Raw genomic sequence first — 13976 nt, forward strand, 5'->3', positions numbered from 1 at the left:
GCTGACTGGACAGAGACTCCTGATTTCCTGGGGACCTCTCAGCTGACTGGCCAGAGACTCCTGATTCCCCGGGGACCTCTCAGCTGACTGGCCAGAGACTCCTGATTCCCCGGGGACCTCTCAGCTGACTGGCCAGAGACTCCTGATTCCCCGGGGACCTCTCAGCTGACTGGCCAGAGAGTCCTGATTCCCCAGGGACCTCTCAGCTGACTGGCCAGAGAGTCCTGATTCCCCAGGGACCTCTCAGCTGACTGGCCAGAGAGTCCTGATTCCCCAGGGACCTCTCAGCTGACTGGCCAGAGAGTCCTGATTCGCTGAGGACCTCTCAGCTGACTGGCCAGAGACTCCATGAACCTGTGGTATATGTGATTATGGGCCCTATTTATCATTTATCACAGCAATAACAAATCAGTGATGGCCGGGATGTACCAAACTACACATCCACCGTGATAGCAGCCCCTGACGCTGCCGTGTGTACAAGAGGATTTCTGATTATATCACTTTCTGTTTCGGGCACCCGGTGGTCTGCTGACCACACGTGTGAGAGATTGTCTATCCCAGTACCAGTGGCGAAACTAAAGAGTGGTGGGCCCAGGTGCAAGAATATGCTTTGGGCACCCCTATGCAATGCCCCCAGTAGTGGTCCACCTATGCAGTGCCCATAGTAGTAGCCCCCCCTATGCATTGCCCCCAGTAGTAATCCCCTCCAGTAGTGGTCCCCCTATGCAGTGCCCCCAGTAGTAATCCCCTCCAGTAGTAGTTCCCCTATTCAGTGCCCCCAGTAGTAGTCCTCCCTATACAGTGCTTCCAGAAGGGGCCACCCTCCCATATAGTGCCCCCAGTAGTGGACACCCTCCCATACAGTGCCCCCAGTAGTAGTCCCCCCATGCAGTGCCCCCAGTAGTAGTCCTCCCATGCAGTGCCCCAGTAGTAATCCCCTCTATGCTGCATTGCCCCAAGTATTAGTCCTCCTATACAGTGCCCCCAGTAGTGGCCACCCTCCCATACAGTGCCCCCAGTAGTAGTCCCCCCTATGCATTGCCCCCAGTAGTAATGCCCCCTATGCTGTATTGCCCCAGTAGTAGTCCCCCTATACAGTGCCCCCAGTAGGGGCCACCCTCCCATACAGTGCCCCTAGTAGTAGTCCCCCCCATACAGTGCCCCCAGTAGTAGTCCCCCCCATGCAGTGCCCCCGTAGTAATCCCCATGTTGCATTGCCCCCAGTAGTAGTCCCCCCTATGCTGCTTTGCCCCAAGTAGTAGTACTCCTATACTGTGCCCCCAGTCGTAGTCCTCCCTATAAAGTGCCCAAAGTAGTAGTCCTCCCAATACAGTGCCCCCAGTAGTAGTCCTCCCTATACAGTGCCCCCAGTAGTAGTCCTCCCAATAAAGTGCCCCCAGTAGTAGTCCTCCCTATACAGTGCCCCCAGTAGCGGCCACCCCACCATACAGTGCCCCCAGTGGTAGTCATCCTATGCATTGCCCCAGTAGTAATCCCCCCAGCAGTAGTCATCCTATACAGTCCCCCCAGTAGTAGTCCTCCCTATACAGTGCCCCCAGTAGTAGTGCTCCCTATACAGTGCCCCCAGTAGTAGTCCTCCCTATACAGTTCCCCCAGTAGCGGCCAGCCCCCCATACAGTGCCCCCAGTAGTAGTCCCCCTATTTATTACCCCCAGTAGTAATTCCCCCAGTAGTAGTCCTCCTATACAGTGCCCCAAGTAGTATTCCTCCCTATACAGTGCCGCCAGTAGTGGCCACCCCCCCATACAGTGCCCCCAGTAGTAGTCCTCCCTATACAGTGCACCCAGTAGTAATCCTCCCTATACAGTGCCCCCAGAAGTAATCCTCCCTATACAGTGCCCCCCAGTAGTAGTCCTCCCTATACAGTGCCCCCAGTAGTGGCCACCCCCCCATACAGTGCCCCCCAGTAGTAGTCCTCCCTGTACAGTGCCCCCAGTAGTGGCCACCCCCACATACAGTGCCCCCAGTAGTAGTCCTCCCTATACAGTGCACACAGTAGCGGCCACCCCCCCATACAGTGACCCTAGTAGTAGTCCCTCCTATGCATTGCCCCCAGTAGTAATCCCCCCCCAGTAGAAGTCCCCCTATACAGTGCCCCTAGTAGTAGTCCCCCAATGCTGCATTGCCCCCAGTAGTAGTCTCCCCTATACAGTGCCCCCAGTAGTAGTCCCCCCTATACAGTGCCCCCAATAGCGGCCCCCTAAACAGTGCCCCCAAGTAGCGGCCACCCCTATACAGTGCCCCTAGTAGCGGCCACCCCCGTATACAGGTCCCCCTCTCCCTATGCTGTGCCAGGCTTACACAGAGAGGGAAAAAAAAAAACACAACTTACCTGAATCTCCGCTCCTGACGCGACAGCCAATGTCCGCTCCTCCTGCCCCGCACTATAGGAGAGACGTCGTAACGTCTCTCCCATCACCCGCTGCGAGGGGAGCCGGAAGGTGGAGCTCATGAGTGATCTCCAGCCGGCTCCCTCCGTGGATGCAGCGCCAATGAGAGTCTGTGGAGGAGATAGGGGAGACCAGGAGATAGGGGAGAGGAGATGTCGGGGATAAAAGAAGATGAAGCTGCAATTGAGAATGATAACAAACAAGAACATGTACAGGCCCAAACAGCGCCCACTGCCCTGCGGTGCCCTGTGCACATGTCACACCACCCTAGTCACAGCCCTGTGCATAGTGTTGTTGTTACCTGTGCCCACCTGTTCTGCACCATTGCTGTCTGACCACGTCATGCAGTATGCTGGCGCTGTATGTGTAAATGTTATTTATTAATAATAAAAATATTAATTATATTAAATATATTATAATGTTTTAACAATGGTTTAATATTACCTTGGCATGTCTAGCTCCTTGCTGTATAATAATAATAACAATAATAACAAGTTACCTTCATCAGCAAGGACGTATAGCAACCAACACAACCGGGTGGTTTCCTCTTGTTCGCATCCTGCAACATACAATGGAGTATATCAGAATATTGTCATTATCTCTATAAAACCTGACAAGGGAAGAGACAGCTGTAGGAAGTGATGCAGAGGATGCAATACCAAAGTAAGAGAAGGTCAATATCACTAGTACTCCCATAGTATCACTAGTACTCCCAATAGTATGAGAAGGTCAGTATCACTAGTACTCCCAATGGTATGAGAAGGTCAGTATCCCTAGTACTCCCAATAGTATGAAAAGGTCAGTATCACTAGTACTCCCAATGGTATGAGAAGGTCAGTATCACTAGTACTCCCATAATATCACTAGTACTCCCAATAGTATGAGAAGGTCAGTATCACTAGTACTCCCAATAGTATGAGAAGGTCAGTATCACTAGTACTCCCAATGGTATGAGAAGGTCACTATCACTAGTACTCCCAATAGTATGAGAAGGTCACTATCACTAGTACTCCCAATAGTATGAGAAGGTCACTATCACTAGTACTCCCAATAGTATGAGACGGACAATATCACTAGTACTCCCAATAGTATGAGACGGACAATATCACTAGTACTCCCAATAGTAGGAGAAGGTCATTATCACTAGTACTCCCAATAGTATGAGAAGGTCACTATCACTAGTACTCCCAATAGTATGAGAAGGTCACTATCACTAGTACTCCCAATAGTATGAGAAGGTCAGTATCACTAATACTCCCAATAGTATGAGAAGGTCAGTATCACTAGTACTCCCAATAGTATGAGATGGACAATATCACTAGTACTCCCAATAGTATGAGAAGGTCAGTATCACTAATACTCCCGAAGTATCACTAGTACTCCCAATAGTATGAGACGGACAATATCACTAGTACTCCCAATAGTATGAGAAGGTCAGTATCACTAGTACTCCCAATAGTATGAGAAGGACAATATCACTAGTACTCCCATAGTATGAGAAGGTCAGTATTACTAGTACTCCCAATAGTATGAGAAGGTCAGTATCACTAGTACTCCCAATAGTATAAGAAGGTCAGTATCACTAGTACTCCCAATAGTATAAGAAGGTCAGTATCACTAGTACTCCCAACAGAATGAGAAGGTCAGTATCACTAGTACTCCCAATAGTGTGAGAAGGTCAGAATCACTAGTACTCCCAATAGTATGAGAAGGTCAGTATCACTAGTACTCCCAATAGTAAGAGAAGGTCAATATCACTAGTACTCCCAATAGTATGAGAAGGACAATATCACTAGTACTCCCATAGTATGAGAAGGTCAGTATCACTAGTACTCCCCATTAGTATGAGAAGGTCAGTATCACTAGTACTCCTAATAGTATGAGAAGGTCAGTATCACTAGTACTCCCAATAGTATGAGAAGGTCAGTATCACTAGTACTCCCAATAGTATGAGAAGGTCAGTATCACTAGTACTCCCAACAGAATGAGAAGGTCAGTATCACTAGTACTCCCAATAGTATGAGAAGGTGAGTATCACTAGTACTCCCAATAGTATAAGAAGGTCAGTATCACTAGTACTCCCAATAGTATGAGAAGGTCAGTATCACTAGTACTCCCAACAGAATGAGAAGGTCAGTATCACTAGTACTCCCAATAGTATGAGAAGGTCAGTATCACTAGTACTCCCAATAGTATGAGAAGGTCAGGATCACTAGTACTCCCAATAGGATGAGAAGGTCAGGATCACTAGTACTCCCAATAGTAGGAGAAGGTCAGGATCACTAGTACTCCCAATAGTAGGAGAAGGTCAGGATCACTAGTACTCCCAATAGTAGGAGAAGGTCAGGATCACTAGTACTCCCAATAGAAGAAAAATGTCAGTATCACTAGTACTCCCATTAGCAGGAGAAGGTCAGTATCACTAGTACTCCCAATAGTAGGAGAAGGTCAGTATCACTAGTACTCCCAATAGTATGAGGTGGTCAGTATCACTAGTACTCCCAATAGTATGAGGTGGTCAGTATCACTAGTACTCCCAATAGTATGAGGTGGTCAGTATCACTAGTACTCCCAATAGTAAGAGAAGGTCAGTATCACTAGTACTCCCAATAGTATGAGAAGGTCAGGATCACTAGTACTCCCAATAGTATGAGAAGGTGAGGATCACTAGTACTCCCAATAGTATGAGAAGGTGAGGATCACTAGTACTCGCAATATTAGGAGAAGGTCAGGATCACTAGTACTCCCAATAGTAGGAGAAGGTCAGGATCACTAGAACTCCCAATAGTAGGAGAAGGTCAGTATCACTAGTACTCCCAATAGTATGAGGTGGTCAGTATCACTAGTACTCCCAACAGAATGAGAAGGTCAGTATCACTAGTACTCCCAATAGTATGAGAAGGTGAGTATCACTAGTACTCCCAATAGTATAAGAAGGTCAGTATCACTAGTACTCCCAATAGTATGAGAAGGTCAGTATCACTAGTACTCCCAACAGAATGAGAAGGTCAGTATCACTAGTACTCCCAATAGTATGAGAAGGTCAGTATCACTAGTACTCCCAATAGTATGAGAAGGTCAGGATCACTAGTACTCCCAATAGGATGAGAAGGTCAGGATCACTAGTACTCCCAATAGTAGGAGAAGGTCAGGATCACTAGTACTCCCAATAGTAGGAGAAGGTCAGGATCACTAGTACTCCCAATAGAAGAAAAATGTCAGTATCACTAGTACTCCCATTAGCAGGAGAAGGTCAGTATCACTAGTACTCCCAATAGTAGGAGAAGGTCAGTATCACTAGTACTCCCAATAGTATGAGGTGGTCAGTATCACTAGTACTCCCAATAGTATGAGGTGGTCAGTATCACTAGTACTCCCAATAGTATGAGGTGGTCAGTATCACTAGTACTCCCAATAGTAAGAGAAGGTCAGTATCACTAGTACTCCCAATAGTATGAGAAGGTCAGGATCACTAGTACTCCCAATAGTATAAGAAGGTGAGGATCACTAGTACTCCCAATAGTATGAGAAGGTGAGGATCACTAGTACTCGCAATATTAGGAGAAGGTCAGGATCACTAGTACTCCCAATAGTAGGAGAAGGTCAGGATCACTAGAACTCCCAATAGTAGGAGAAGGTCAGTATCACTAGTACTCCCAATAGTATGAGGTGGTCAGTATCACTAGTACTCCCAATAGTATGAGGTGGTCAGTATCACTAGTACTCCCAATAGTATGAGGTGGTCAGTATCACTAGTGCTCCCAATAGTATGAGAAGGTCAGTATCACTAGTGCTCCCAATAGTATGAGAAGGTCAGTATCACTAGTACTCCCAATAGTATGAGAAGGTCAGTATCACTAGTACTCCCAATAGTAGGAGAAGGTCAGTATCACTAGTACTCCCAATAGTGTGAGACGGACAATATCATTAATACTCCCAACAATATGAGAAGAGTAATATCACTAATACTCCCAATAGTATGAGACGGACAATAATCACTAATACTCCCAATAGTATGAGAAGGTCAGTATCACTAGTACTCCCAATAGTATGAGAAGGTCAGTATCACTAGTACTCCCAATAGTATGAGAAGGTCAGTATCACTAGTACTCCCAATAGTATGAGAAGGTCAGTATCACTAATACTCCCAATAGTAGGAGAAGGTCAGTATCACTAGTACTCCCAATAGTAGGAAGTATCACTACTACTCCCAATAGTATGAGGTGGTCAGTATCACTAGTACTCCCAATAGTATGAGGTGGTCAGTATCACTAGTACTCCCAATAGTATGAGAAGGTCAGTATCACTAGTGCTCCCAATAGTAGGAGAAGGTCAGTATCACTAGTACTCCCAATAGTAGGAGAAGGTCAGTATCACTAGTACTCCCAATAGTATGAGAAGGTCAGTATCACTAGTACTCCCAATAGTATGAGACAGACAATATCATTAATACTCCCAACAATATGAGAAGAGTAATATCACTAATACTCCCAATAGTATGAGACGGACAATAATCACTAATACTCCCAATAGTATGAGAAGGGTAATATCACTAATACTCCCAATAGTATGAGATGGACAATAATCACTAATACTCCCAATAGTATGAGAAGGTCAGTATCACTAGTACTCCCAATAGTATGAGAAGGTCAGTATCACTAGTACTCCCAATAGTATGAGAAGGTCAGTATCACTAGTACTCCCAATAGTATGAGAAGGTCAGTATCACTAATACTCCCAATAGTAGGAGAAGGTCAGTATCACTAGTACTCCCAATAGTAGGAAGTATCACTACTACTCCCAATAGTAGGAGAAGGTCAGTATCACTAGTACTCCCAATAGTAGGAGAAGGTCAGTATCACTAGTACTCCCAATAGTAGGAGAAGGTCAGTATCACTAGTACTCCCAATAGTAGGAGATGGTCAGTATCACTAGTACTCCCAATAGTAGGAGAAGGTCAGTATCACTAGTACTCCCAATAGTATGAGGTGGTCAGTATCACTAGTACTCCCAATAGTATGAGACGGACAATATCATTAATACTCTCAACAATATGAGAAGGGTAATATCACTAATACTCCCAATAGTATGAGACGGACAATACTCACTAATACTCCCAATAGTATGAGAAGGGTAATATCACTAATACTCCCAATAGTATGAGACGGACAATAATCTCTAATACTCCCAATAGTATGAGAAGGTCAGTATCACTAGTACTCCCAATAGTATGAGGTGGTCAGTATCACTAGTACTCCCAATAGTAGGAGATGGTCAGAATCACTAGTACTCCCAATAGTAGGAGAAGGTCAGTATCACTAGTACTCCCAATAGTAGGAGAAGGTCAGTATCACTAGTACTCCCAATAGTATGAGAAGGTCAGTATCATTTGTACTCCCAATAGTATGAGAAGGTCAGTATCACTAGTACTCCCAATAGTAGGAGAAGGTCAGTATCACTAGTACTCCCAATAGTAGGAGAAGGTCAGTATCACTAGTACTCCCAATAGTATGAGAAGGTCAGTATCACTAGTACTCCCAATAGTATGAGAAGGTCAGTATCACTAGTACTCCCAATAGTATGAGAAGGTCATTATCACTAGTACTCCCAATAGTATTAGAAGGTCAGTATCACTAGTACTCCCAATAGTAGGAGAAGGTCAGGATCACTAGTACTCCCAATAGTAGGAGAAGGTCAGGATCACTAGTACTCCCAATAGAAGAAAAATGTCAGTATCACTAGTACTCCCATTAGCAGGAGAAGGTCAGTATCACTAGTACTCCCAATAGTAGGAGAAGGTCAGTATCACTAGTACTCCCAATAGTATGAGGTGGTCAGTATCACTAGTACTCCCAATAGTATGAGGTGGTCAGTATCACTAGTACTCCCAATAGTATGAGGTGGTCAGTATCACTAGTACTCCCAATAGTAAGAGAAGGTCAGTATCACTAGTACTCCCAATAGTATGAGAAGGTCAGGATCACTAGTACTCCCAATAGTATGAGAAGGTGAGGATCACTAGTACTCCCAATAGTATGAGAAGGTGAGGATCACTAGTACTCGCAATATTAGGAGAAGGTCAGGATCACTAGTACTCCCAATAGTAGGAGAAGGTCAGGATCACTAGAACTCCCAATAGTAGGAGAAGGTCAGTATCACTAGTACTCCCAATAGTATGAGGTGGTCAGTATCACTAGTACTCCCAATAGTATGAGGTGGTCAGTATCACTAGTACTCCCAATAGTATGAGGTGGTCAGTATCACTAGTGCTCCCAATAGTATGAGAAGGTCAGTATCACTAGTGCTCCCAATAGTATGAGAAGGTCAGTATCACTAGTACTCCCAATAGTATGAGAAGGTCAGTATCACTAGTACTCCCAATAGTAGGAGAAGGTCAGTATCACTAGTACTCCCAATAGTGTGAGACGGACAATATCATTAATACTCCCAACAATATGAGAAGAGTAATATCACTAATACTCCCAATAGTATGAGACGGACAATAATCACTAATACTCCCAATAGTATGAGAAGGTCAGTATCACTAGTACTCCCAATAGTATGAGAAGGTCAGTATCACTAGTACTCCCAATAGTATGAGAAGGTCAGTATCACTAGTACTCCCAATAGTATGAGAAGGTCAGTATCACTAATACTCCCAATAGTAGGAGAAGGTCAGTATCACTAGTACTCCCAATAGTAGGAAGTATCACTACTACTCCCAATAGTATGAGGTGGTCAGTATCACTAGTACTCCCAATAGTATGAGGTGGTCAGTATCACTAGTACTCCCAATAGTATGAGAAGGTCAGTATCACTAGTGCTCCCAATAGTAGGAGAAGGTCAGTATCACTAGTACTCCCAATAGTAGGAGAAGGTCAGTATCACTAGTACTCCCAATAGTATGAGAAGGTCAGTATCACTAGTACTCCCAATAGTATGAGACAGACAATATCATTAATACTCCCAACAATATGAGAAGAGTAATATCACTAATACTCCCAATAGTATGAGACAGACAATAATCACTAATACTCCCAATAGTATGAGAAGGGTAATATCACTAATACTCCCAATAGTATGAGACGGACAATAATCACTAATACTCCCAATAGTATGAGAAGGTCAGTATCACTAGTACTCCCAATAGTATGAGAAGGTCAGTATCACTAGTACTCCCAATAGTATGAGAAGGTCAGTATCACTAGTACTCCCAATAGTATGAGAAGGTCAGTATCACTAATACTCCCAATAGTAGGAGAAGGTCAGTATCACTAGTACTCCCAATAGTAGGAAGTATCACTACTACTCCCAATAGTAGGAGAAGGTCAGTATCACTAGTACTCCCAATAGTAGGAGAAGGTCAGTATCACTAGTACTCCCAATAGTAGGAGATGGTCAGTATCACTAGTACTCCCAATAGTAGGAGAAGGTCAGTATCACTAGTACTCCCAATAGTATGAGGTGGTCAGTATCACTAGTACTCCCAATAGTATGAGAAGGTCAGTATCATTTGTACTCCCAATAGTAGGAGAAGGTCAGTATCACTAGTACTCCCAATAGTATGAGGTGGTCAGTATCACTAGTACTCCCAATAGTATGAGAAGGTCAGTATCATTTGTACTCCCAATAGTATGAGAAGGTCAGTATCACTAGTACTCCCAATAGTAGGAGAAGGTCAGTATCACTAGTACTCCCAATAGTAGGAGAAGGTCAGTATCACTAGTACTCCCAATAGTATGAGAAGGTCAGTATCACTAGTACTCCCAATAGTATGAGAAGGTCAGTATCACTAGTACTCCCAATAGTATGAGAAGGTCAGTATCACTAGTACTCCCAATAGTATTAGAAGGTCAGTATCACTAGTACTCCCAATAGTATGAGCAGGTCAGTATCACTAGTACTCCCAATAGTATGAGACGGACAATATCATTAATACTCCCAACAATATGAGAAGGGTAATATCACTAGTACTCCCAATAGTATGAGAAGGACAATATCACTAGTCGTGGTTGGAGGCCGGACACACGTGGGTAAAATGGTGCCACGGCACTGAAGAAGTTTATCCCTGTGCTGCTGTCCCATATTTGAAATGTATAGGTGCCAGGCGCATATTGTATATGTATAGCCGGCGCTAGGCGCCGAGCATTTCAAATGCAAAATATTAATTTAAGTTGCTTGATGTGCCCTGGAACGCTTCTGGCGGCTGTACTGAGTTTTAACCCACGATGCACCGGACTGTATGAGTGCTGCAGCCCTGGACCATCTCCGGCGGCTGAGGCAAGGAAGGATGTTAACCCCCGGTGCGTTTCACCAGGGGGGGGCTAGGTGTAAGGAGCTGGGTGGGTATGATTTCCGGCGGTTGGGATACCGCTGGTCAGAATACAGACAGCAGCATCCCGACAGTGATACATAAGTATAGTACCACTAACCCTTACCCCTATCCCAACCCTCCCTCCCTTAGTGCCTAACCCTAACCTCCTCCTCCCCGCAGCCTAAACATTAGCCTCTCTCTAGTGCCTGACCCTCCCTCTAGTGCCTGACCCTAACCCCTAAACCTAACCCTCCCCTAACCCCCCAATACCTTCAGAGTGCCGGTCATTGGGGTACTTAGAGCCAGGATCCCGATGCCGATAGTTACACTGTCGGCAACCCGCACGCTGGGATGCAGACTACATCCCGTAAGGAGCCGCTAAGTGCTCCCAGCTGGGGACCTGTTGCCTTGCTCCCAGTGCCCCAGCTCCACAGGGCTGGATGCATACACACCAGGGGAAAGGGAGAGCCCGCTCCGTCGACCCCAGCACTGAGGGCGATAGGAAGCTGCTGCCGGCTCCCTGTGGCACTAGTTAACCCCCCAGTGTGCTGCACTGGGGGGGATTGTGCTCTGACCGCTGGGGGCCTGGAGCTTAGCTCCCGGCACCCCAGCACTCCAAAGCTGATTGGCCACACACACACTGGGGAAAGGGAGAGCCCGTTCCCCAGACCCCCAGTGCTTAGGGTCAACAGCAGCCGAGTGCTGCAGGAAGGACTGGCAGCATTGATTTGAGCTGTTAGCCCCTGGTGCTCTGCTCCGGGAGGGAGGGAGGGAGGGGGTGGAGAGCCCCAGCAGTCTCTGACTGCAGGGCTAGGGTACCTCGGCACAGTAGCTCCTGGTGCCACCAGCAATTAACTAGTTAAAGCCCCGGCACTGAGTGCTGTGTACACAGTATGAACAATAAAGTGAAAAATAAAAATATATAAATGTATTTATAAAAAGGTATAAGCAGCGCTGATCCGGGACAGCGGCTCCCGAGTTGCAGTATGTAGAGGCTGTTGCAGGGCACAGGCTCAGTGTATATATAATATATATAAGTCTTAGTAACAGAATGACTCTACTCAAAAAATTCACCATCTGCCCTCAAACATTAACTCCACCTCTCAGCCCAAGCTGTGAAGTCACTTTAAAGTTTTAAAGTTAAAATGCACTTACCATTGGTCCTTGGAGGTCCAGGGGGATCCGGAGCTCTCTGTGGGCTGCTGGCCCTCAGCCTCCATCCCAGGGAAATGAAATACCTTCCTCTGCAGCCTCATGCATGAGAAGGTAGAGGGAAGGCTGCATAAAATAGCCAGCTAAGTGGTTTCAGGGAGCTATAAAATGCTTCTGCTCTGTGGCCAGGAATCCGTGCCCAGGGACCCTGCTTGCCCAGCTCTGGAGCTCAGATTCAGGCTAGAGGTGGCAGGCTTGGTCCCTTAGCAGATTACTGGAAGTACGTTTTGGAGGGAATACTTTTTCATCCCAGACATGACAGAGCTGAGGGCATCTGTGAGCCCTGCAGGTGGGCTCAGGTACAGGGGAGTGCCCACTCCCCACTGTCCATTAGGGACAATGTTAAAGGTGAGCATGCCTCGGGCATGCAAGGCACATGCACTTAATTGGACTGGGTAAAAACCACAGGGCGGACTTAACCCATGGGTGACATAAAAGCAGGTCTGCAAACCTGGTTTAGTGTATATTTTCTTGAACATCTAGGATTGTAATGCTGTCTGACATCTGTATGCGGTATACAATCGGGAAGCTGACCCCCTTAAAGCTGAGAGGAAGAGTCTTTTTTAAGACTATTGGAGCAATAAACATCTTTACCTTTACAAACAACTGCACCTGATTCCTGGGACAACAGAATCTCGCCATACGCTCTTTTGTTCTCCGGCTATTCTGGATTGAGCCCAGCGTCTCCAAGCTCAAGCCCTTTACCAGCTACCGTGCAAAGCCTGGTCCATTGTGAGGGATGAAGAGGAATCAGCCGACACCAATCAGGAGGTGTGGCTGCAGGTTATCTATGCATACACAGCAGCAAGCGGCTCCAGGCCGGTAGAAGGACCTGGTGGTGGTTACATGCCCACGGCACAGTGGGTGGAGTCAGTAACAGGCGGTTACTGATGGTAAGAGGGAATCCCTAATACACCAAGATCCAGTAGGTTCAAAAGTAATGTGATCGCGAGGCGACGTCATATGGGCACAATGTATATAATAACACGGAAAAAGGAAATCTTCATAAAAACAAATGCAATGCCGGTAACATTAGATATTCATATGACACATACTCGCAGACAATCTGGCTTCCTTCTTTCGGAAGGGGACAGCCAGGTCGGCAGACCAGAGGGGGCGTGACATGAACTTAAGGGGGGGACCTGAGGCATGACTGCTCGATTACCTCATCGCGACCTCGCCCCTGCTACGCAATGCATTGTGCAGCTGATGACTGACACCTCAAGAGCCAGTGAGTATAAAACTAATCTGTGATCAGGTGGCGAGCTAAGGTCCTCCGGTCACAATAGTACTCCCACAAGAATGAGAAGGACAAAATTAGTAACCCACAGAAGGATGATATAACTAATCCATACAAGGAGGAGAATGATTTTATATCTAGTAATCCATACAAGGACGAGAAGGGTGATATCACTAGTAATCCATACAAGGACGAGAAGGGTGATATCACTAGTAATCCATACAAGGACGAGAAGGCTGATATCACTAGCATTCCATACAAGGAGGAGAATGATTTTATATCTAGTAATCCATACAAGGACGAGAAGGGTGATATCACTAGTATTACATACAAGGACGAGAAGGCTGATATCACTAGTATTCCATACAAGGACGAGAAGGGTGATATCACTAGTATTCCATACAAGGACGAGAAGGGTGATATCACTAGTATTACATACAAGGACGAGAAGGCTGATATCACTAGTATTACATACAAGGACGAGAAGGGTGATATCACTAGTATTCCATACAAGGACGAGAAGGGTGATATCACTAGTATTCCATACAAGGACGAGAAAGCTGATATCACTAGTATTCTATACAAGGATGAGAAAGATGATATCACTAGTAATCTATACAAGGGCAAGAAGAATATCACTAGTATTCCATACAAGGATGAGAAGGATGATAATATTAGCATTCCATACAAGCAAAACAAAGCCGATATCACTAGTATTCCATATAGGACGATATTACCAGCAGTCCGTACAAGGACGAGAAGGATGATATCACTATTCCATACAAGGACTAGAAGGATG

General features: G+C 45.8%; 1 protein-coding gene across 1 annotated transcript in view; it reads right to left on the reverse strand.

Annotated features, from left to right (window-relative positions):
• Nucleotides 1–13976, reverse strand: part of LOC148451007 (uncharacterized) — a 136174-nt gene that overhangs the window by 96971 nt on the left and 25227 nt on the right. Inside the window, exon 3 of the mRNA XM_088462394.1 lies at nucleotides 2911–2970. Within this exon, the coding sequence (XP_088318520.1) occupies nucleotides 2911–2970 (60 nt within the window). The remainder of the gene's footprint in view (nucleotides 1–2910; nucleotides 2971–13976) is intronic.

Source organism: Taudactylus pleione, unplaced genomic scaffold, assembly GCF_031769625.1.
Source record: "Taudactylus pleione unplaced genomic scaffold, aTauple2 ptg001222l, whole genome shotgun sequence".
NCBI classification, from domain to species: Eukaryota; Metazoa; Chordata; class Amphibia; order Anura; family Myobatrachidae; genus Taudactylus; species Taudactylus pleione.